Raw genomic sequence first — 26,406 nt, 5'->3', positions numbered from 1 at the left:
TGCACATAATCAAATGAAATAGCAAGCACTCTCTGTACATATCCTCAACTCCAAATTATGACTTCTTCTTTGAAAGAAATAAAAGAGCCAGAAAGAGATCATTTCAGAGGCATATCCAAAGATAATGACAGTTTATCGACCTACTTTACTATTAGAATGAAATCCATATTAATCTCCTCTATCAGTTTGTTGCATCCATGCCCCATCCTACTTTTTCCTGTTCTTTCCTAGATCGCTGTCGTCACATTGACTTCAGCCAATTCCACGAATAGGCCAACCTCTTTCCTGTCACAGGAAATGTGCCTGGAATGTTCTCTGCACATTTTCTCCATTAGGTTTTGGCTCACATGTCGATTCTTTAACAAGGCTGCGTATGTATTCTGGCTCCAAAAATGTTTTTTTCCTTGTATTCTCCTTCTTAACCCCTTGACTGATTCCTTCTTGGCCTTTATTGCAGTCAACAATTAACCCTATCTCCAGAGTACTTGATTTTGTTTATTTTTCCTCATTAGAAAACATTTATGTGATAACATGGAATGTATGTATGTATTTCATTCAGCAAACTTTCTCCTACTTCAAGTATAGTTCCTAGACTTTTCAATCTGCATCTTGAATTTTAACCTCAATTATAACATGAACTCAGTAGGACGTGGGGTCTATATCTCAATTTCCTAATGAAAACAGTCTTGGTCCATAATATTCAGACTTCTTAAGGACAAGTTGAGAAAATGGATATAGGTCACTTTATATAAACATTCTGCAAATACAAGATAATTCTTCGACTTCATCTAAACAGATAAGAAAAAGATTTGAATACAGTAATATAATTTGGAAAAGTTTCAACATTTTTTGCATGGAAGGTGATCCCTGTTCTTCCACATCAAAAAATTTTAAAAAATGGTGGGTGAGAGGGGAGTTGGAAGCTGAAAAAGAGAACGCAAGCCTGTAGGAAAGATAGTTTCTCAGCATTCAATTGACGGATCACACTTTTAGGGCTCTGCCTCCACTGTTGGTAATACCGCGAGGGTTTAACTCTTTTAAATACAGTTCGAGTGGATATAAATAAGCTCAGCAACAGAACCTGACAGTCTCTCTATCTGAAATAAGCAGAGAGGGGGGAATCAGAGCAACTGTAATCACCGATTTTCTGCTCTCCTCTCACAGGTCTCCCCAATTCCTTCACAACTAATTATCTTGCTTTTCAGCTTTTTAATTCGGCACCCCACCACCACCGGCCCCCTTTCACAGTTAGGGAGGCACAGATTGGTAACCAGAACTAGTTCAATACCCCAATGAGTGTACACCGGAGGCGAGCTGCTGTACAACAACATCTCCTCCTCGGAGCCGCTTTATTTGTTTATCAATGAACATCCATCCTCCTACGTCCCTGAGATATAGGTCATTGGAAGAGCAGGCGCCGATCCCATGTGGTCTTCATTATGTTTCCAGACCTGAAGCGCTGCTGATTCCCGCACAGCTGAAGTGCATCTGAGCTGCGCGAGCAGACGGAGACACCTGTGCCTTAGGGACTCAGGTGAAGTCTCATCTACCGTCCTGAGACTTTCCCTGAAGCTTTGCCACCCCTCAGCGGCTCACTTCTCATCACCATCTCCCCTGCATCTCGGACCTGAGCCTCTCTGTTTATCTGGTGTTTTTTTTTTTTTTTTTTTTTCCCGCCCTCTCCACCCTCCGCACCTCGGCAGACACACAGAAAGCTCCACGGAACTGGGCATGCCTAATAACAAGGGAAGGCTTGGGTTGCAGAAAGAAAGCGTTTGCACCTTCTGAGCTCCCCTCCCCTCTGCAGCTGCCTCCTGCCAGTCAGCAGTCCCGACGTGTACGATGATCCAATGATTGTCCGTAGTCTGCGCGGGCGTCCCGCCCCTCCTGGAACCTCCACCAATGAATGGTTGGCGGAGGTGGGCCGCACCGTGCACCCGCCTCTCCAGTTAAGGCCGCTGGTGTGAGCCGGGGCTCGGAGCGAGCGAGGGACGACAGAAGGGACAGGCAGGTGGGGGCGCGGGGCGCGCTGCCCGACGGCTGGAGTAGCTGGCGCTCGGTGCATGGGCCAGTGAGGACGCGCAGAGGTCTCCTGGCCGCTGCGGAGGCGGAGTAGCGCGGGAGCCAGGCGCTGCTCGGCGACCCTGCGTCCGAGCAAGCGGAACCTCGCGCTTTGCCCGGGGACGGTCCGAAGTCCGCGCTATGGAAGAGGAGAAATATTTGCCTGAGCTGATGGCAGAGAAAGATAGCCTGGATCCATCCTTTGTGCACGCATCGCGCCTTTTGGCTGAAGGTAGGACTTGCCCTCCTGGATGCGCTCAGACCCAGACCGCTGTTTGCGCATCTCGCCCGCGGCTTGATTAGGGGAGTGAAGTTGGGGAGGGATGCTTGTCTCCGCCTTCGCAGAAACTGTGCCCCTGAAGATGCTCGCTCCGAGCTGGGCTCGCGGCACTCCCCCGCCAAGGCTTAATTTGGGGAGGACCAAAGCCCGGAGGTCTAATGGTAGTGGTGATGCGACCTGTTAGGATCCTATTGATAGAGAAAACGTGAGGCGTCAGGCGGTCCACGGGGGTGTTTTCACTTCGCAGAGGGAAAGGAAATCAGTTTGAAAGTAAATGGTGATCGATGTAGTGTTTTTGAAAGCGTCTTACCTATGGATCAGCTTTTTTTTTTTTTTTTTTTCCTCTCGCTGTATTTGGGGAATAATTTTGATACCTTTTAATAGAAGTCTTTCCTATGGAAAGTCTTAGAATTAACCTAGATAACTATGCCTGGTCGTGTATGTGAATGTGGTAAGCAGAAGCTGAAGTGCTTATAAATTTATTTCAAGTGTGATCATTGGACAGACTGTGAGATGTGGGTCCCTGGAAACATGCCACAATTGATCAACTGTTTTACCAAGTGTGCATTTTCTTTTGTGCACCTGTGATGGCAATGGAAATTCCATTGGCAGAAGAATGTGTATGTGTTGCCTTTGCAATGCTTGGAAAGATTGTTTTAAGCACGCGCGCACACACATACACACTTACCCAAACTTCCTATGACAGACTGTTGAACAAATGGCACCATTTATATTGAAAAGATGACTTCTAACTACTAAAGACATCCATGGTGGCTATAGTAATCCACACATACCTTTTTAAAACAACTGCAGATTTTTTTTTTGATGAATGCTTCATTAATAATGAATCACTTCATCATCAAATTGGCTACAATGCAGTTTTGTAACTTGGGTTGTCATGGACTTACCTACAGAGAAACTAAATGTGAAAAGTTCTTCTACTCCAACCCCTCAGAATTAAAAGGACTTTTTTTTTATTTAAGACTTAGTTGTACATGGAAGGAAAAATTTTGGCCCTCAATGAGCGATTCGTTAAATTTAATATTGTATTGGTTGATTATAATTTATAATAAAGTGTAAAGTGCATTCCAATATTTGCATGCTAAACAATCAGAAAAATATTAATAATCAGAATATGGAACATGTGAGATAGCTGTTTTCAAGGAAAAAGCTCTTTTTGTAGTAAAAATAAAACTATGCCTACTACTTTCTTGGTTACTGAAGGGGACAAACAACGAGTAGAGTAGAAAAGTGAAGTCAGTTAAATTAAACTTCACTTTGTTTTTAAAAAGACAATTGCATTAAAATAGTAGGAATAGTAAAAACCAATGACTGCTTAATATTCTTCGAAGTGATTAAAAATTCAAAGATGCCTTCTCTGCTAGTTTACATCAGTGTTTGCCAGATGTGTCTTTATTTAGCTGATAATGTCTTTACAGTGGAAAAAAAAGTTACAAATTGATCATTTTCTCTGACCTGCTAATTGGAGTTCTGTTTGGGACAGCAGGCTCAATGATTAATTCATTAGTCATTAATGTGAGTTATTGTACTTGAAAACTGCCAACTAAAGAAATTCATACGAGAAACTCTTAACAGAGTGAGTAGGTATTTCCGCACCTGGTGAAACAGTCAGAGAAGGCTATGCACCTGCCTGGTTCCTGAACAGTTTATCTTTCCCAGGAACTTGATTTCTTGATACTTAAGAATATGTTCTGATGTACCTTGTAATTTAACTTTTTCCCAGCAGGGGGAAGCATGTCCTTCTTTTGTAAGGAATTAGGACTGAAAGCCTCTTCATAGAGAGACAAGCATCTAAGTAAGAAACAAAGAGGGTGCTCAAATTTCCGACAAATCATCATGAGGAAGAGGGAATGGAGGAGGTGATAATAAGCTTGAAGTACCCAAAGAGTTATGTAAAAAGATGCAATGAAGTGTAAGCTGTTTTCAAAAATTGTACATGGGTCTCTTGATACGCGTATATGAGAGTAAAGTATTTTTTTGCAATGTCAATGAATCTGAAGGTAAATTTTACACTAAAGATCATTCATTATCTGTCCAAAGGCCATTTGCCAGTATTCCCAGGTTTTGTTTCTGGTATCTGTAGAAGCATGTAGTAGAGATGCTTTTATTTCTCATACCTGGAAATGTACTGATTGAAGGCAGGAGCTATAAATAAACTTGACATAGATATTCATTTGGAAGGCAAGTGCACACTGAAGTACATTTCAGTCAGAACGGTGCAGACAGTCTCAAGACTGAGTGAGTAATAAAGATGATCCAGATGATTCCATCCTTCAAAATGATTTTCCAGGAGCTAATAAATATTAGGGCAGTCATATAAACCAATGAGCTCTCCCAATAATTTATTTTCCCTTTTGATTGGTGTTAGATGTAAATCGGTGCTCAATAGACACCACTTCATTTAAAATTGAGAATTGAAGGGCATGGGTTGAAAAACCTAGCTTGTCGGTTGTTTTTGTTTTGTTTGATTTCACTTGTTTGTGTTTGATTTCCGTAAGACTGATTCTGAGAAATATATTGATAGAACTGTAACCCAGGCATTTCATGCATTTAGTTGTTTCTTAGAAGATATTTTGAATAACGTGGTTTGAAGAGTGTTTATGTTTGATTAGATAATAGAGTTTTGCTTCTATGACTATAATGTTGTAAGGTATCCATCTGTCATGGGAAGTGCTTTGGAATATGATAAAACAGCAAGCTCAGCACAATCTTTGAAGTTCTACTTAGTCTCTGAATTTGCTTTCCAGATGAAATTTTATGAGGTTATTTATATCTATGCTACTCTGGGGCAGTACATTAAACTGTAAATCCAGATACCAGGATTTTAATTCCAATTTTACCTAATGTGAATTGTGGCAAGTTTTCCTTCTCTGGGCCTAGTTTCCTTGTTTCTCAAAGATTGGAACTAGATGCTGTGTGTGTGTCATTGAGTCTCAAACTACTGCAGATGCAATGGAGTGATGCGGTATATTCAGAACACAAAAATCAATGACTATGCATTTTTGAAACTTTTAAAATTCTTTCCTCATTTAATGATTAATAATATATTTATTGGACTATAATGTAATTTGAGGCATACACTTTATTTTGGGCACTGGGGACAGATTTATGTTCTTAAGTCTATTGAACTATTATCAAGGCTTAGGGCCATAAGAGTATGTGCATGAAAATATCCTTGTTTGCATCAAGCATGACTGCTGGCAGACACAGATCTGTTCAGATTTATAGATCTAATTACAGTGATTCAATACTTGTCAGAATATTAATAAATTCTTATCCAGTTGAGGGTGTTTTGGGCAAGACTTCGTAGACTGCTTTTTTCATAACCATTGGCAGATTCATCATTGTTTTAGTTGACTCATCATATGATAAAATACTGCTGAATATTCTAGCATTTAGAGTGGCTTTGAAATATGCTCAGTGCTATTTTCAAACTATGGTGAAAAGCTTAGCCTGCCATTTAGGTTGGCTTTCATGTTAGTAAATATCAATGAACTTTTAAGAACGTGTGTAAAACACTCATGATCATCAAAAATTCTGACTAGTAGTGACTTATCTATACTTGGATTTTCAATGATGACTGGATTTTCCATAAATACTAATAATATGTTCTTGTCCTTAAGGAAAGTTACTGGTATGATGTCTAAAACCAGGTCCTCATAAAAAATAGTATCCATGGGACTTTTCTTTTGATTTTTTTCAAAGATTAATTTATTTATTTGAAAGTCAGAGATACACAGAAGGAGAGGCAGAGAGAGAGAGAGAGACTTCCATCTGATGGTTCACTCCCCAGATGGCCGCAATGGCTGGAGCTGTGCCAATCTGAAGCCAGGAGCCAGGAGCTTCCTCTGGGTCTCCCACACAGGTGCAGGGGCCCGAGGACTTGGAGCATCTTCAACTGCTCTCTCAGGCCACAGCAGAGAGCTGGATCAGAAGTAGAGCATCCAGGACTCAAATTGGCATCCATATGGGATACCAACACTGCAGGCGGTGGCTTTACCCATTATGCCACAGCACCAGCCCCTTGATTTTTAAGAAATATATTCAAAATAATCTTGTTCATGTGCCTTAAATACAAAACAAATATAAAGAAAATATTGTGGTTATTTTGTTCCACAGTTAAAACAAGTTTATGATATACTGGAAAATTTTACTTGAGAATTGACATTTCTACCAACTATGAAATATTAGCTATGCCTTGTTTCCCCTGTATGATACCCCATTTCTTACTGTATAAAATTGAAAAACTTATAACTACCAGAATGAGATCTTTTAAATAAAAATTTGATTGTGAAAATATACCCAGTTTTAAACAAAATTTATAGAAATGTAAGATCATGCTTTTTAAGGGTTTCCTTGACATTTTAATGCTAATGTGGATTTGACCTCAATCTGAAGCTACCTTTGTTAGAAGATCAGGAAAATAAGTACTGTCATGTTCTTTGAATCACTGCTGATTGAAATTTCAACTCATAAAACAAATTATGAAATAAATTATATTACAATTATTCCACTGAGGGTTTTTTTTTTTTAACATTGTTTCATTAGTCAATGGTCACTTGTCAGTCTTTACCTTCAGCTTGAGTAGCCCTGGTTCTTTTTCTTTCAAGGATAATTCCTGTACTCCTGAGGCCTTAAGCCCACATTGCCCTTCACCCTGAGCAGGTGATTTTGCAGTTTCTTTTATTAAGAGAAATGAATTCATCTTTTCTGGTGGCCCCCAGCCTCCTATACCTTACATTTTTCTATGCTCATCCTTGCTCTTTCATTCCTGGAAAATGAAATTTTTTTATTCAAGGTTGATTTATCCATCAATGTTCTTGACCCTTTATGCTCTTCATCTTCTGTGGACTTATTCTATAAAGTTCATTTACTGTCTTCCCTCCTGTCTACCTTTTCATTGTGGGAGCCAATCAACAGGATCTAATTTAAATAACATAAAAATAGAAAATGTATATATAGTTTTCTTCCCAAAACAATTAAAAATACATTCCATTCCTCATTTTCTTCAGGCTTCTGTTAATATTAATCTTACTAGCTACTGTCTTAACTTCTTCAAAACCCTTCATTCTGGCTTCTGTCTTCATTGCTGTCCTAAAACTTGTCTTTATTGCTAAGTCAGATAAAATTTTTTCTGACCTCTTACTGGGTCTCTTGGCTACTGTTCCCACTGTTGGTCTTTTTTTTTCTAATTCCTTTATTTCTGCTTTGGTTTCTAAGCACTGTATACAGCTGGTTTTACTTCTCTGGCTAACCTCCATCCCCCACCCCACCTCAACACACAGTTGTGTCTGAGTGATTCATTCAAGATTAGTCTGACTATATCATGTGTTTTAAAAATTCCCACTGCCTTCGGGGGTTTAGTTCATACACTTTAACATTCTGGACAACATTTCTACCTCTTCGGACTCATTTTTATCCTTTCTATTTAATTTAGCTCAGGTATAGCAAACTGCTTATTCATACTCCACACCTCTTCCCTTGTCCCTGCCTATTCACACAGAGCTGAATATGTTACCGTTTTTCTTTCTCACAATGAACGACTCTAGCTCATTGTTGAAACTACCATCATTTTATGATTATCAGGTTATGCCTGTCTCCACCGTGAGCCCCTGAAGAGCAGAGCCAGGTGTTATTGGCAACGCTTATAGCAGTGGCTGGCATATGGTGTGAATATCTGAAAAGTTTTTCTCCATCAGACTTTAGAAACTGCTTCCTATTGAACTTTCTGCTACCTCTTCGGTGCCTGAATCCTTCTTGGGCACCTCTTTCTTCTATTCCCTCCCATATCTAAAGTCTTGCTCATGCTGTGTGACCTGCTGTGGGATGCCCTTCCCTAGTTTCTCTCCCTGATTACTATTCCTACTCACTGGAAAAAGCTGAATCTGGCTGTTCATTCTCCAAGGAAGCCTTGGACCTGTTTGTTATTGAAGTGCATTTCTGTTTTTTCTCTTCAAACTTTCCACATCTACCACACTGCAACATGCAATTCTGTTTGATCTTGTCTTCTCTCTAAGCTTGAGGGCCAGAACTATGACATCTCTGAATCCTCAGTGCCTGCCTTCATTCTCATGAGTAGAGGCTTTCATAAAGGTTTATTAAATGACTCTGTTCTCATTTCTTTTTCCTAATATGTGTTTAGCAGGTATCTCCAGAAGTAAAATTTCAGGAACTCTGTCATTGCTTAATTTAAGCCACAGGGAACATGTTGAATGTCTGTAGTTTTTTTTTCTATCATGTTTTGAAATCATTACACATTTGCCAGAAGTTGTAAAAAGAGTGAATAAAGGTCCTGTTGTACCCTTTCACATCTTGGGCTACTACAGTTTAATATCTAACCCAAGAAAATGACATTGGAGCAATGCATGAATATAATGTTATCACATACAAATTATAGTGTAGTTTTCTGTCTTGCTAGGTTGTCCTTTTTCTAATCCTTTGTCAGAATCTTTTCAAAAAATATTTTTAATCCAGGATGTATCTTCGGTTAACATTTCTGGATACCTACTTCTCTGGAATGCTGTATGGTATATATGATGCATAAAGAAAATCCAGGGTGCCCCCTGTCGTGTCATTTCTGGTTCTTATGATCTTGAGGATGCCAGTCTGCCTCCTTTACCCTACCCTACAGAAGTCTGCTTCTGTTTGTTTATATTTAATACCCAGTATTCATTGATTTGTGTGTTGTTTCTTTATAAACTTTTCTTATGAATGTGTATTAGGACTTATGAGTTAATATTTGATTAATTAGCTGTATATGAATAAGCATGACTAAGTGAAAACCATGTGATAAATGAACACAGTGTTTTTCTCTGTATTAATTTCATTTTAAGGCCTTTGTACCACAGTACTTGAGATATGGATCAAAATTGACCATTTTCCTGTTTCTCTGAAGCTCTTTGTTCCCACCGCAGCTGAAGAAGTGAAGGAAGTGAGGTTTAGAGGTAGTTTTCAACTGTGTAGTGTCATTATCTTTCCTTATGTACTTATTTGTTTGAACACCAGACTTGATCTTTTTTTTGTCTCTCTCTCTCTAGATATATATAGATACAGCTATCATAAGAAATGTCTTTTGAAAGATTTATTTATTTGAAAGTCATAGTTACACAAAGAGAGGAGTGGCAAAGAGAGAGAGAGAGAGAGAGAGAGAGAGAGAGTCTTCCATCTACTGGTTCACTCCCCATTTGGCCGCAACAGCTGGAGCTGTGCCAATCTGAAGCCAGGAGCTTTTTCCAGGTCTCATGTGGGTGCAGGGGCCCAAGTGCTTGGGCCATCTTCTGCTTTCCCAGGCCACAGCTGGATTGGAAACAGAGCAGCCAGGACCCGAACCAGTGCCCATGTGAAATGCTGGCACTGCAGGTGGCGGCTTTACCCACTGCACCACAGCACTGGCTCAAAGGAAATAATGTTTCTAAAGAGAAAGTACTGGGTAATATCTGATATCCCAAATTAATGTTACCATATATCCGTTGTTGTGGTTGATTCATTTCCTCAGAATAATAATTCTGCAGTAATTGCATGTTTTGTTTCTCAAATATTGAGAAGTAATGACCAATTGAAACTGTCTCATAAACGTAAGTTCCAAAAAATATTTTTTCGAAAGGAGAGAGAAAAAACATTCAAGAACACTTGAGTGGCAAGAGTAGAGACTATTTTCTATAGATACCCTTATAGTTTAGGTATAGTTTGGGGAATGACTTCTGTTGGGCTAGGATTCTCATATATCTGACCGTATAGTCCTATACATCCCTGAATGTGTATTGCTAACACATACCTTCCATATACTGATATAGATTTATTGATAGATGGAAATACATTTCTATATTGATAGGTTAAGAGATAGTAGAGGTTTACTTTGGAGGTTTGTACTCTGTAAGGAATGTAACATATATCAGTTGCGCAGAAAGGTCTGCTAGGTTGGAATTCAGAAAAGTTCATCTCTGTTAGCCATGGTAGTCAGAGGCTGGTTGTGGTCGTCGTCATTATCGTCACTATCAACATTTATTTTGATTTACTCTTTGTTAGGCACTGTACTAGACACTTTGTATGCATTAACACAATTATTCCACCCATAAATTTTATGAAAGATTTTTAGCATTAGTTTTAGGAATGAGAAAACATTAAGGGTTAGAGCAATTAATTGATCTCAGTTCAAACATTAAATAAACCATAGGATAGACAACCAGGCATTCTCACACATAGGACATGCATAACCATCACACCATACTGTCTTCTGTTGAAGAAATCCAACTTTAGTCAGGCTTTGAAGGAAGATCAAATATTAACATCTCAGATTATTCTAGAGGATCAATGTTACTATTGCCATGAACTTCTGAAATAAGTCCCTCAATGTAAGCGTTGGATGAATTATTACAGTTTCATAAAATGTCATATTTATAAGTATAATTTATATATAGAATTTACTCAAGTACAGTATTGGGTTAAGGACCCAATAAAATAGTCAATTTTATTGACTATTGTTTGAGAGACATTAGTGATGTGCAGCACGTGAAACATTTCAGATGCTTTTAATCCAAAAACATATTTCACACTTTTGACCCAAGAGGAACTATATAATGTTGTGGTTTTTTTCTTCTAGAAATGAAAAACAATTGCAGGTCCTCTCTTGTGTCTTGAGGCAGTATGGCTTTTGTTTAACCTTTCCAAGTGAGAGATTTCACATTTGGTCAGACACAGATAACTTGACAATATTGCTTGATTTAAATGTTATCTGTAGGTTCTGAGGCTTTAGGATTTAATAACTTTGAAAGAAATTGGCTGGTATTATTGTACTGTTATCAGAAATAGAACAATCAATGTCCATTTCTTTTAAAACACTGCAGATTAGATTTTAGCCTTCTTATAGAAGAGCAGAATAAGTGTGTTTTCTCTTGAGGGTAGGTATTTTTAGCAATTTCATAGATTGTGTGTTAGATAATGATGGACCCTAACTGCAAGTTAGGAGATGAACCTCGATGACAGAAACAGAAACGAAAATCCAAGAGAAGAGATTTGTTAAATTTTAAGAAAAAGACAGATGGCTAAAGTCATAGGTACTTCTATTGAATATAAACACTGATTCAAGTAGGTAGGTAGGTAGATAGAGTTAAGCATAAAAGACATGGGGAAAAGGGACAATGATAAATATTATTCCATTCTTAGTATTTATGCTTTTCATTACTATCTGAAGCTTAACATGTATACTGAGAAGGAGGCAGAGCATCCAGGCAATTAAATAAGTGATTTATCTGAAATATGCAATGTACTACAATTGTAACAGAAATAGATGATGCTTTAGGAGTCCAGAGTAAACCATGTAATAAAGTTTGCAAGAATCACAGAAGGTTTCAACAGGAAGGGGCAAGTTAGTTGAGATCTAACAGATGGGGGACTATGCACATGATTCAGTGACAGAGCTTTAAGCTATGGGGAATTATACATGGAAATAGCAAACATTTCCAGTGCCTGACAAGAAATACAATGCTTATTCAAACAGGTAGAAATCAAGTATGCTTGGAGATACAGTAAAAGGGAATGAGCCAAGATCTAAAGATAATGGTAGAGGTTTACTATACATACTTTGTAAACTATGTTTAAAAGTTTTGACTTCATGGTAAAAGCAATAATCATTTAAAGCTTTTAAAAGAGGGCAAGAATTATAGCAGAGTTTCATTTAAAGAATAATGTGCTACATTTGGGGGGACCTGGGTTAGATGGATTTAAGACTAAAGTAGCAGGAAGGAAATTATGAAAGCATAAAATAGAGTCAGAAAGGGTAAAGTATATCTATGTAATCAAAATTTTAAGTAACCTGTAAAGGATTATAGTAGGTAGAGATGATGAAAAAGAATTGTAAAGGATTCTATCTAGGTTGCCCATTTATTGATTTAATGTAATGTCAAGTTCTACATTCTTAATTAAGAAGAGGTTAGTTCTGCAAGGGTTTCTGAAATGTTGAAGTAAAAATGCAAGTGGAGATAAGGGTCTGGAGCTTTCTCTGGACTGAAGTAATGGTCAAAGTTTCATTAGTCTCCAGGTGATAAATGACTTTGGGAGATCACCCAGGGATAGCATAGGGTGCACAGAGGAAGGTGGCATAGGATAAAACATCAGCATTTGAGCGAAAGACAGAAGGAAGGCAGTCTCAAAAATTGACAAAAATGATAGGAAGGATCAAGTAAGTTCAGTCATAGGGCTGGTGGAGGAATATATCCATTTAAGTAGGGCATTTGAAAAATGAGGGAAGTAGTTAACATGTGAAAATGTTGCAAATAAATAATAAAAGAATTAAAAAAATCTCAAGGCAGGAATTGTGACAGAAAGGATTAAGCTGCTACTTGGTGTACCTGCATACTCTATCAGAGGATCTAGCTGGAGTGTCTAGTCTTAGGATCAGCCTCTTGCTAAGGCACACACAGGGAACCAGGAGACATGACCCAGATACTTGGTTTCCTGCTACCCATATGGGAGATGCAGATCGAGTTACTAGTTCCTGGCTTTGTTGGCCTACCCTGGGCATTTGGGGAGCAAACCAGTGGATCGAAGGGCTCTGTCTCTCTCTCCTCTCTCTCTGTCATTCTGCCTTTCAAATAAATAAGTGAATTTCCCAAATTATTTCTAATAGATTTGATAACACAAAACAGATTGAGAGAGCTGTTGAAGGAGATCCTACAATCCTGCAGGTGAAGGAGGGAATAGACAATAAACCTCTGAGAGGATGAGGCAGAGGAACTTGTCCCTGAACTACAGCTTCATAAGAGAGGAGAGCTAAGAGTAGCTAATATGTTGAACCATATGGAACTGATAATATTTCATCATTTGGACCTATAAAATAGAAATTTTGTGTAACTTAACTTACAGAACAGGGCAGTAGAATGAAAGATACATTTGAATGTTGCAGTTAAAAGCATAGAGGTTGTAGCTGAAGTTCTTTAACTCATTGTGATCCTATAATTATATAATTGAAAATCTATAATTTTGATTGAGTTACTTTAACCTCTCTGACATTTTTCTCTTCTGTGTAAAATGGGGACAGTAATAGATCTAGAGTAACAAAATAATGACAACTTCATAGTTTCATTTTCTCATGTGAAATTACAACACAGTATTTGTGACAGGTACTTTTGTTACCGGAGAAATTGCAGGGTTCTTGTCTTCGCGCAAGAAAGAATTCAGGCGTGAGACAGAGAGTAGTGGGAGGTAAAATAGCAAGGTTTATTAAGAAGGAACATCTGTAAGGACGGATGGGCACCTCTCCAGACAGGGCCTGAGAGAGAGTGCCCAGTCCCTCAGACTGGGGGAGAGCGGGGCTGCATGGGTGAGTGGAGAGTACACCCGGCCAGGCCAGGCGGGCGGCTCAGCAAAGATGGAGAGCTGAGCGCGCAGTCCAGTTGAGGCTGGGGGTTTTAAGGAGACGGGTCTTGCTTCCCCACCTCTGCTCCTCTTGGAACAAAGGGCTTTTTGGATGTAAATAGAAAAACTTCTCTTGAAGGTCTGAAACAAAGGACTTTATGGATGCAAATGTTATCAGACCTGGGGAAGGGGCAGGGTGTTTGAGATGCAGATACTGAGCTGCACCTGGGAGATTGTGGAAGATTTAGCAGGAGGGGTGAGGGCCTCCACCTGGCAGGTTATCAGGTAGAAGGGGGCAGGGCAGGCAGGATGCGAAATCTGGGCTTCCCCTGAAACATTGTTAGGATGACTTTGAGATGCAGATGCATATGCTGGGCACAGATGTCTTCTCTTTAGGCCTGTCACACACACATAAGCTCATAACTGACTTCCTACCTAACATTCCCCCCTCAAGAGGTTAATACCCAAAATTCTTTTTGGGATTATGGATGAAGTTCCGTCTTCTGTAACTTCTTCAAAGCTGGCATGTGGGCGTCGAGGGAGATTTGGGTATCACCTCTTGCTATCTGTCTTATGGTGTGTGACAGTAGCCTTAGAAAGACTGTGCTGCTCGGTCCAGGGGGCTGCTCAGGTCGTCCAGTGGGATGGGCTGGAAGCCTTGTCTGAGGACAATTTGGAGTTTAACAGCTCTTAGTCTGCTAGAGACAAAACGAACAAGGGCATTAAAAACACACGGTCCAAAGAGAAGCAGCAAGATTACAGAAGTTATTGGGCCAAGGAGAGGAAATAGCCAAGATTTCCATGACCGGATGTTAGGCCAGAAATCCCAGCCCTGCTTGGCCTGGTCCTGGAGCTGTTTGGAATTGTCCAGGAAAAGTACAAATTTGGGTTTGTACCTGTCCAGTCTGATTGACCCAGAAACAACATTCTTCCTGGAGCATGGCACAGATACCCCCTGGAGCAGCAGTTAGCATGTTTAATACTTCTTTTTTTTATAACCTTTTGTGACTTTCACACACCCTCTTCAACTTACTTTAAACATTTTACCATTTTTATTTCAGTCTAGAGTAAACTAGCCATTAGGATAAAGTCATTCTTACAAACCATGTCCTTTCCTTATTTAAAAAGCTCTTTCCTTTTTAGCCCTTCTTACCAACAACACTCTTTCCCTCTAAACCTTTTTTACCAAGCACACATTTCTATACTTGATGTTTTTCATAGAGCCTGGTTGGCTCTTCTTACCTTACCAGAAGACTAAGGTCTCCATGCAGAGTGAAGATGCCTTAAAAATCCCTTGTGTGATCTAGAGCTCTGGTTAAGGCAATTAGTTCTGCTAGCTGAGCAAAAGTTTCTGGGGGCAGAGCACGTTTCAATAACGTGCCATGCTGTAACTGTTGCATACTCTGAGAAGCAGGTCCTGTCCGACAAAGCTGCTTTCATCTATGAACCAAACTTTATTTGCATTAGTCAGGGGGCTGTCTTTTAGGTCCCTTCTGCTGGCATAGATCAAGTCTATAGCCTAAGTACAGGAGTGGAGGGGACCACTTTTCCCTGGAACTGGCATTAAAGTAACTGGGTTTATGTCTTATTTTTACCTGAGGGTTTTTTAGGAGGACCTGATATTTTAGTATCCTACTTTCTGTGAGCCAGTGAGAGCCCTTTTGCTCTAATAGAGAATTTACTTGATGTGAGGTATAAAGGGCGATATCTTGCCCCAGTGTAATTCTAGACACCTCCTCTGTCAGCAAGGCAGCTGCTGCCATTGTCTTTAGGCACTGAGGCCATCCTTGTGCAACCATGTCTAAGGTTTTAGAAAAGTAGCCCACTGGTTGCTTAACAGGTCCCAGATCCTGAGTTAACCCTCCTAAGGTGACTCCCTGCCTCCCAGTGATGTACAGCTGGGAGGGTTTCTCTGGGTTTGGCAGTCCTAGCAGAGGGGCTTTAGCCATAGCATCCTTTAGCTGAGCAAAGGCTGTGGTTTGCTCTTTCCCCCAAAGGAGGGGGCTCTGCTTTGGCTGCCTGTTAAGAGCCTGGTTTAGGAACTGTGCTATTTCCCTGTATCTAGGAACCTGTAACCTGATAGAGAAAGGCTGGGACTGCCTGAAGTTTGCAGAAGTAGGAATTTGCTGCATGGCCCATATCCTCTCTGGGGCTGGTTTTCTCTCCCCAGGGGAGAGGATAAGTGTTAAATAGTTAACACTTTAATGGACTAGCAATGCTTTGTTTTCCTCCAGATACCTAGTAGCTAGTTTTGCTAGCAAGTTAAGCCAATGTACAAGACTAGAGTCTCAGGCTGGGAAAGGAGACAGACTAACAAATTGTTTACATTTAATCATCTACATTATGGATTATTGTGCACCCCCCTCAAGAGATAGGCCCTTTAAGTCCTCAGTGAGGACCTGTCCAAATAGGTGCAGGACTATCTGAGTTAGCTGTTACTGAAAGCCCTGTTTTTAGGAACTGGCAGGGAGGACTTTCTCTAAGCTTAATACTATTGGATAGACGTTTAAGGCCTGGCTGGGTGTGTGAGGCCCAGACCTATCCAGGGGGTGCTGGGAGAGAATTGCAAGAGATGCGAATCTCCTTTAAGGGAGGCACCCTGTTGACTTGCATTACCTGGCTGGACTAGGAGGAGAGCTTTAATAGGAGGCTGGTAGAAATAGGCAACTTGCGTTTCACTGACCCTAGGCCATCCCCTCAATAGCAGTGGCTGGAGCTAGAAGCTAGGCAGAGGCTGGGCAGAGCTAAAGGCTTTTTAGCTCGGGGGCACAGGGTCTGCGGTTCTGAACCAGGAGTCCTTCGACACCCAGGGCAGTTCCGTGTCCAGTGGCCATGCTCTTGGCAGAGCTGACAGAAGGCAGTTTCTGTCACGACAGCTGCTTGCCCAATGCCCTGGCTCCTTATATCAGCAACAGGTGCTGTTTGGGGTGCACTGGCCTTGCTGGGTCTCCTTGACGGCAGATCACCATGCAGAAAGCCATAGATTGGCCTGTTGCCTATCCTCATATCGCTCCTGCTGCTAGCTTGCTCCTCGTTCTCCTGGTCTCTAATAAAGTAGACCAAGGAGGCAGCCTCTATGTCAGTCAAGGGGGTGCTCAACCCAACCCTGATTTCTTTAATATCAGGGTGAGCTAAAAAAAACTATGGTCATGGGCAAATTCTGACACTTAGTATTTTTCTGCGAGTTAAGACCATGCCCATGAGGAGAACTATGACCTTTTAGGTAAGATCAACTGTGGTGACCTGCTTGCATACTTTGAGGTCATCAGTACAACTTTCTATTTATCCCTCAATTTGGTTTAAAAGGGGAGTTCTGCCCATTTACCGCGTACACTGAAAAATTGATCTAGCTGTCACATTATTTCATAGTTTAACCTCTTATTTTGGCTATGCTGTTTGGTCCTCCATACTGTGGCCAGGCATTGTTACAGAAAAGGTCAACCATTCCTTACATAAGGTCTGGGGATCAAACCGTACATCACAGTGGAGAGTCCTGCAGAACTGTAGTAACTTCCCTTCTGGAAGAGAAAAGAGGAGAAGTGAGGCAACGAGTCGGGTCTCTAGACTGACTTCCTGGGCTTTCAGATTTAACTGGCGTTTAACCAGTGCTTACTGCGTAGCCTGACTTAGAGGAGAAATTGTGGCAGACGTCTCTGCCACCCTTTGGCTTCCGGACTATTTACCGTGTAGCCAGTGGGCTATGGGCCTGGGTTTCCGGATTTAACTAGTCTTACCGTGTAACCCATAAGTTTTTGGGCTTCCGGGCTTTCACCGTGTAGCCTGTGGACACTAGAGTTTTCTTGGGCTCCTGGAACCTGGTTCTCTAGCACCTGCCGCATAACCATCTCCCATCGTCTCTAAGTCTCTTCTGGAACACTTTCTCCCTTTTGGCTAGACCTCCCGTTTGATCCACATTTGAACTAGTAATACATTTGAACTAGCAATGCCTGGTTGTTCAGCATTAGCTGGACAGAGACTTCGTCAGTCCCTCTTTAAAGGATCTGGCTTCTGAGCCAGAGACTGGAGCAGCTAGAAAGAAACACATTTATAGCTGAAGTTTAGCATCATTTCACATCTTGGCACCACTTTTAATCTAAACAGCCGATTGGTTATTATCTCTGCAAGATGAGAGATATCTCTTTTGACATCTCCAGGGGCCCTCTGGGGATGTCAAAAGTCCGGATAATTTAGAACTTTGATTTTCAGAAAGTCTGTTAAAGGTGCCAAGAGAACTTAAAGTACCTGGTCAAAATAGAATTCTGTAACATCCTGAAATGATAGCCATTTATTAGTCAGGGTGATTTTTACACTTTTAAACCAGATCTGATCATAATACTTAACAATGCTTTTTATCAATCTGAACTTAACAGAGACAGTAGAGTACACAATAGATTACTTTGGCAGAACATGAATTTTATATCTCTTGTCGAATAAACCAGAAATAAAAAACCTTGAACATAAGGGTTCACATAGTTCAGAACTATTTAACAGAGTCAAAAAGAGCTTACACGACCTAACTTTAGAAATGGCAGAGTAACTGATTCAGCAGACACTGTTAAAATAGACGTTACAGTTTTTGCAAAAACAGATTCCAAGATTTACGACTTAGACCATTTCCAGATATTTACTAACATTAGTGCACATTTTTAAAAACCTCATTGTTGTAACAGAAGATCAGACTTTAACTCTAGGTTAATGTAATTTTGGCATTAGCACTTAACTTAAAGAAAACTCTGTGAACAATTTAAAGTTGTAAACCTTTTAAAACTTTTCATGACTTGCTCACACCTTCTGAAACTTTATACCTGTAGTTACTTTTACATAATCTTGAATTGTCATGTATGGACAATCTATGAGAATACATGCTAACAAACTCAAACAGTCTCTCTTATCGAATTTAAGATGTGAAAACTATACAATACATTTTCCCACATTTTGTTTAGCATTGATGCCTAGATGGCTTAAGACACTGAGTTATTACTGAATACCACACCATTATCTGAATTAAAAGTCAAAATTACATTTCCATGCTTTTAAGTAACATAAGAATAACTCCTCCTGGACAGCAAACATGGACACAACTTTGAAAAGATCTTAATCGTTAAGAGAAACACGTTTAAAGCATATCAAAGACATGTAAAACCGAGCAAGTGAGCTACCAAGCAAACCGAAGGGCTTTGGCATTGACTTAATTCTCTGAACCAATGTTAACAACATAAAGGCTTGTATACACAGAATTTACTCTTATTTTTATAAGACCACTCTAGCTGGAAAGCAAAAACATGAATACAGCATAGGTCTGACACCATTTACAACATTTTAATACATTTTACATAATCTGAATTGACTCAAGCAGCTGTTACTTTAACAAATTTTAGAGTCTCATCCTTTGAGAGTTTCAGGGATCCGACTGGAAGCCCAAAGTTGGAAGACTCGGTTTAGAATTTAAGCTGTCAGAGTCAAGCGGTTTAGCCAACAATTAGTACATTTCTGATCAGTTGGGTAATCACTTAAACACTGGAAACAGATAAACAACATAGACAACTTCGCGTTGTAGTTTTTCCAATCAAGACTCATAATGGCAATAGAAAAACGCGAAACCTTCAAGGCGCGTGAACGAACACTCTCAGATAAGTCAGGGACAGCAGCACAGAAAAGAACTAGACATCAGCATATGAACCATTGCTTAGGTTTCCATTAACTGCAAAGAGAAAAACCCATCAGGTTGGAAAGGGTTAATGGCTTAAGGTTCTGGCTCCCTTAGGTAAGGCCAGCAGTAGTATTGAATTGGAAATTCCTCCAGGAGAGGAAAAAAAGGCAGCCCTGGGGGGGGGCGCTTTCCATAGGGATATCTGGCTATGCCTGCCTGGGTGCAGCAGGCCACGTGGACTGGAATAGAGTGCAGAGAAAGGCTGTGGTCCCCCATTTACAGGGAAGACTGCGCACACCGGGGCCTTGCAGGACTGGCCGTGGGGTCGGGTAGGTGCACCATTTCACCAAGAGTGCTGGGAACCTCCTATAATTTAGCCAAAGCCAGATCAATCAGGACTACTGCAAACACTCAGTCAATTAAAACAGATAGTTAACTTTAGCTCCTTTCCAGATTCAGTCCTCAGACAATCAAAGCTTAGCAACAGTAATAGCTCACAAAAACTTCAAGACGCACCAAAGCTACCCGAAGCTGAAAGACGGAAAGCCTTCTACCAGGTTGGAAAGGGTTAACTGGTAACAGCTTATCCCTAGGTGGACAAGATGTGAGCGGCTGCCCTCACCTTCCCCTATGAATCTCAGCTGGAGGAGAGCAAAGGGAAAAGGCCCTGGTGTCTGGGGGCTGAGTGGGGTTCGAAATCTCCTATCGCTCAAGAGTGCCCACTACCTAGTTGTCTGAGTTTACCTGGAGGGCCAATATTAGCCTCGACTGAGGCTAAGCCCTGCTCGCGTAGCAGTAGGCAGCGTGACCAGGCGTCCCTCCAAGAGAGAGACCAGGTCCTCGGGTCGCGGTCCGGCCGCCGGGAAGCCTAAGCGAGCTCAGGGGGTCTCCACGCTCTCAGGCAACTGCCCTTCCTAATCGCCCTCCCGTTCCTTACAATCCCTCTGGAGTTTCGGCCGTAGCTAAGCCGTGGCCGGGGGGACTCCGCGTTCTCGGAGAGCTGTGGGGTGCCGGACACTCAACGGTCACTTCCACAGATCCGGTCCCGCTTGAGGGAAGGAATACTGACCTCCGATGTCTTCTCAAACTCCTGGCTGGCTCGCCAAAAATGTTACCGGAGAAATTGCAGGGTTCTTGTCTTCGCGCAAGAAAGAATTCAGGCGTGAGACAGAGAGTAGTGGCAGGTAAAATAGCAAGGTTTATTAAGAAGGAACATCTGTAAGGACGGATGGGCACCTCTCCAGACAGGGCCTGAGAGAGAGTGCCCAGTCCCTCAGACTGGGGGAGAGCGGGGCTGCATGGGTGAGTGGAGAGTACACCCGGCCAGGCCAGGCGGGCGGCTCAGCAAAGATGGAGAGCTGAGCGCGCAGTCCAGTTGAGGCTGGGGGTTTTAAGGAGACGGGTCTTGCTTCCCCACCTCTGCTCCTCTTGGAACAAAGGGCTTTTTGGATGTAAATAGAAAAACTTCTCTTGAAGGTCTGAAACAAAGGACTTTATGGATGCAAATGTTATCAGACCTGGGGAAGGGGCAGGGTGTTTGAGATGCAGATACTGAGCTGCACCTGGGAGATTGTGGAAGATTTAGCAGGAGGGGTGAGGGCCTCCACCTGGCAGGTTATCAGGTAGAAGGGGGCAGGGCAGGCAGGATGCGAAATCTGGGCTTCCCCTGAAACATTGTTAGGATGACTTTGAGATGCAGATGCATATGCTGGGCACAGATGTCTTCTCTTTAGGCCTGTCACACACACATAAGCTCATAACTGACTTCCTACCTAACACTTTCACCCCATTCTCCATTTTTCTCTGCTTTGAACTTATTACCTTTCTCAGTTTAACTTTGAACATCTTTTTAAAAACTACATCTCATGTCATAAAATTCATCCATACTCCTTTCTAGGACCATCCTTAAAATTCTGAATTTTTCTCTCAAGTCTACTATTTGCACCTAATTTTTCCTTTGGCAGTTCCATTGATTTATTGGCATAAGTTACCTTACTGACCCACTGTCACTTCAATTTGTGATTCTATAACCAAAGTAGAAATAACTGTCTTCCTTTTTGTTGTTCAAGCTCTTTCCTGTGATGAGAATGAGGTATGCTATGCCCTTAGGTCCAAACACTTCTTACAGTATGAATGCTTCTTACTCAATATTATGGTGTGGAAAAATGTCTGTACTACCTTTCAGTATACCCCTCAACGTTGGTCTGTTCTAGTCCTGTGGAAAATATTGACTATGTCAGACTTAAGAGAAAGGATGGGCTTATGTATCATTTTAAGCATGTAGACATATAGATATAGATATGTAAGGGTGCCTCAAAAAGTTCATGGAGATGTATGCCATCTTCTAATATTTTCTGAGAAATTTTTAAGTGCCCTTAAGTATATTAGATACAGTATAACATAACTTTATGGGGGTAGGCATTTAGCCTACCAATTAGGATACCCATGTTCCCACATTGGTGTGTCTTGGTTTGATACCCACCTCCAACTCCTGACTCCAGACCTCTGCTAATGTGGACCATCAGAGACAATGGGGATGGGTCACTTAATTGGGTTCCTGCCACCCATGTGGGTGATTTAGATTGAGTTTCAGAATCTCTGTTTTTGCCCATCCCAATAGCAGGTATTTGAGATATGAACCAGTATATGGGAACTCTTCCTTACTTTCTGTTTATCTGCCAGTCAAAAAATATTTTTATAAGAAAATATTATGAACCCATCTGTTGTAGTTCATATGGGATTTGTTTGTAGATTTGCCAGGTAATCATGAAACACTCATTTCTTACTGTGGAATGTGGTTCAAAAAAAAGTCTTTGAAAGCCACTGTTACAGTGGAAAGAATATGCTGGATGAAACTGAAATGCTAGTATTTGAATCCCAGATTTGCTTCTTGATTGCTTTGTTCCTGTAGGCAAATTTCTGCATATCTTTGAGCATCTGTTTCCTTATCTATGAATTGGTGTCTTACCAAGTATCTCATAGATCAGTTATCTGAGTAATCCTATGCTAATGCATCTGCAACATTTATCCAATGGCAGAAAGTAATAAAAATTCTTTTTCTGTATTCATTGTCTCATCTTACTTTAAAAAGAACTGAGGTAAAATTTATGAACAGCAAAATGCAGTTTTTTGGTATAATTTTTTAAAAAATATTTATTTATTTGAAAGGAAGAGGTCGAGAGAGATCTTCCATCTGCTGGTTCATTCCCTAATTGGTTGCAATGGGAAGTCCTGGGCTACACTGAAGCCAGAAGCCATGTACTCAATCCGGTCTCCAACTTGGTTGCAGGGTCCCAAGCACTTGGGCCATCTACCCACAACATTCCTATGTCATTAGCAGGGAGCTAGATTGGAAGTAGAGCAGTTGGGACTCAAACTTGCATCCATTTGAGTCACTAGCACTGCATGCAGAGGCTTAAACTTCTGCACCACAGAGCTGGCCCCTTGGTATAAATTTTTATATTTTGACAATTGTATAAACTTGTGTGGGCAGTACCCTTTGGCAAGGTACAAAACACTGGGGCTGGCACTGTGGCTCTGTAGTTTAAGCCACCACTTGCAACACTGGTATCTTATATCTCTGCACTGGTTCATGTCGTGGCTGCTCTGCTTCCAATCCAGCTCCTTGCTAATGTGCCTGGGAAAGCATCAGAGGATGTCTTGAGTCCATAGGCCTCTTCCTCCTATGTTGAAGCCCTGGATGGAGTTTCAGCTTCTGGCTTCGGTGGGACTCAGCCCTGGATGTTGGAGTCATTCCAGAGAGAACAAACAGTTGGAAGATCTCTTTCTCTATTTCTTTCTCTCTCTCTCCACCCCACCCCCATGTATGTGTGTTACTCTGCCTTTCAAATAAATAGATCTTTTTTTTTCCCTTTTTTTACATTTTATTGTGGGAATAAGTCTCATCAGTAAATCAGAAAGTTATTTTACAAGTTTCTGTTTCTTTTTTTTATTTTTTATTTAATAAATACAAATTTCCAAAGTACAGCTTATGGATTACAATGGCTTCCCCCCCATAACTTCCCTCCCACCCGCAACCCTCCCCTTTCCCACTCGCTCTTCCCTTCCATTCACATCAAGATTCATTTTCAAATCTCTTTATATACAGAAAATCAGTTTAGTATATATAAAGATTTCAGCAGTTTGCCCTCACATAGCAACACAAAGTGAAAAAATACTGTTGGAGTACTAGTTATAGCATTAAATAACAGTGTACAGCACATTAATGACAGATCCTGCATGATATTTTTTTTAAAAATTGATTAATTTTCTATGTAATTTCCAATTTAACACCAAGTTGTTTTTTTTCATTTTCAATTATCTTTTCATACCAAAGATCGATTCAGTATATACTAAGTAAAGATTTCATCAGTTTGCACCCACACAGAAACACAAAGTGTAAAAATACTGTTTCAGTACTAGTTATATCACTACTTCACATTGGACAACCCATTAAGGACAGATCCCACATGGGACGTAAGTACACAGTGACTCTTGATGTTGACTTAACAATTTGACACTCTTGTTTATGGCGTCAGTAATCTCCCTAGGCTCTAGTCATGAGTTGCCAAGGCTATGGATCTTTAAAAACCAAACCAAACCAAAGATACAAAATGTTTCCAACAGCTCAGAGACCTCCCCCTTTCATTTCTTTTAGCAACTGCTACTCTGATGCGTACATTAACAGATCATTTGACTGGTCAATTTTATATAAATGGGATAATATGGTACATCCTCTTCCTTCTTCTTGAGTTCAGTATATCTTTGACCAACGTCCATGTTGCTGTGTGCATCAGTAGTTTATTTTTATTTGAGAGTAATATTCCACTGTGTGTCGCAGTCTATCCAGTATCTTAAGGATGGATATTTGAGCTGTTTTCAATGTTAGTTTATTATTGATAACCTGCTATGAATATTCATATACAAGATTTGGACATACAAGATGTGGACATAGTTTTCTTTATGTAGACTGGAACTACTAAATCTTAAAGCATAGCTTAACCTAATATTATATTGTATTGCTGAAGTTTTCTAAAATGATTATACTGTATCATTCTCTGGTGGTGTGTGAAAATTCTGGCTGTTGCATTTCTTTGCCAACATTTGAAGTTTTTAATCTTTTAACAATAGCTATTCTAGTGATTTGAAGCTGTTCTTTTAGTTTTAGTTTGCATTTCCTTGATGGTTGTTAATGTTAAGTATATTTTTATATACATTTTTGGCCATTTTGTATATATTGTTATTTTCAATGATTGCATAGAGTGTTGAAAAATTTTTAATTGGATTGTTGGGCTTTTATATTGGAGGAGTAATTTGTATGCTCTGCATTTGCATCCTTTGTTAAGTAAATATAAAGTACCAAAAGTATTTCCCACAATATGTGGCCTAACCTTTAATTTTCTTAAGTGTTTTTGGAAAAGCAGAAGTTGTTAGCTTTGCTGAAGTCTAATTTATCATTTTTCTTCTATATGCATTATGTTACCTCTAGGAAATCTTTGCATATCTCAGGGTCTCAAAGATAATTTTTTTCTTTTAATTTTATTTATTTATTTGAGAGGTAGAGTTACAGACCATGAGAGGGAGAAACAGAGAGAAAGGTCTTCCTTCTGTTGGTTCACTCCCCAGATGACCGCAATGGCCGGCGCTGCACTGATCAGGAGCCAGGTGCTTCCTCCTGGTCTCCCATGCAGGTGCAGGGGCCCAAGGACCTGGACCATCCTCCACTGCTTTCCCAGGCCATAGCAGAGAGCTGGACTGGAAAAGGAGTAACCGGGACTAGAACCAGCGCCCATATGGGGTGCTGGCACCACAGGCAGAGCATTAACAGCCTGCACCACAGCACCGGCCCCTCAAAGATAATTCTTAATGTTTCCTTCTAAGTGTTATGGTCTTAGCTTTTAAGTTTCGGTTTATGTCCCATCTAGTAACAGATTTGTGGATGTGATGTCAAGATTGCACGGTGAAGGACCTCAGTGCTGCAGAGCTGGCGGCTTTCCAGAGGGAGCCAGCTGCCTTCCTGGCTGCTCAGGCAGACGCTGCCAAGAAGTGACCCTGGCCTCCCATACCTGAAGGTTGTAAAGGAGAAAAACTAGGAAGGGGGCCTGTGCCAAAGGGGAAGAAGAGAGACCACACCGACCTGCTTGTTATTTTCCTGACTAAAGTATATGTTTTTACACATGTGGCTGTATCAAGAGACCAAGCCTGAATAAACATCCTTTGTCATCCCTCCCTCCAAAAGCTTTGATACCCAGTTGTACCAACATCCTTGGCTGAAAAGACTGTTTTTCAGTGTTGTGTTTAAAGTGTTAAAAGATACAGTGTAAATCTAATGAGGGTATATGTGTAGATCTGGAAATATAGAATATATATATATTACTGTTTAATCATATGTGAATCCCCTCCAATATTAACCCTGCTTATGTCTCTTTCAATGCTAGAGGAAATACCAAGTTATTAAGCATGACATGTGTTTATACTGTTCTTCAAACTTATATACAGTTATATGAAAAGTTGCCTTTTCCTCTGAATTAACACAATCCTTGTAGGACATATAAATATAAATACAATCTACTTATTATAACTGAAAAAATGCTAGACATCTGAGAGGCCTTGGTGTTCACTGAATGACAACTATAGCATTCTGTCAATAAAGAAATAAGGTATTTGCTGATAATGATCAGTGGTTATAACTATTAAAACCTAAACATTTCACTGTCCTGAGTCACAGAGTAGGTTTTGGTATCAAATAATAGCAGGAAATGGTATGTATATATATATATTAAACATTTCTGTTAGAAAAGACCATATAACTTCACAGAGCTACATATAAGAAAAAATACATTGTACAGGAAAAGAATTGACATCTCCATCCTTGGTGAAGAAAAGATGGACAGTAGAGACCTACATCTGCAACCACAGTGATAGCCCATCCCATCTTTATCTGTTGCACTTCAGTGACATATTAACCACCAGCATTTCTATCACCTGAAAAGTGGCAAAGGTTTTGAAATTGCCGAAGGGCATAAGTGACTGGTGATTTTAC

At 40.5% G+C, this 26,406-nt stretch overlaps 1 protein-coding gene across 1 annotated transcript in view; it reads left to right on the top strand.

The window, feature by feature from the left end:
* The first annotated feature begins 2,135 nt into the window (after positions 1 to 2,135).
* The window catches only part of KHDRBS2 (KH RNA binding domain containing, signal transduction associated 2), a 629,201-nt gene continuing 604,930 nt past the window's right edge, over positions 2,136 to 26,406 (top strand). Inside the window, exon 1 of the mRNA XM_062187562.1 lies at positions 2,136 to 2,293. Coding sequence (XP_062043546.1) covers positions 2,203 to 2,293 — 91 coding nt within the window. The 5' untranslated portion in view covers positions 2,136 to 2,202. The remainder of the gene's footprint in view (positions 2,294 to 26,406) is intronic.

This window comes from Lepus europaeus, chromosome 3 (genome assembly GCF_033115175.1).
Source record: "Lepus europaeus isolate LE1 chromosome 3, mLepTim1.pri, whole genome shotgun sequence".
In the NCBI taxonomy this organism is placed as follows: domain Eukaryota; kingdom Metazoa; phylum Chordata; class Mammalia; order Lagomorpha; family Leporidae; genus Lepus; species Lepus europaeus.
The sequence above is the reverse complement of the archived record's forward strand: the minus strand, read 5'-3'. Positions and strand labels throughout refer to the sequence as shown.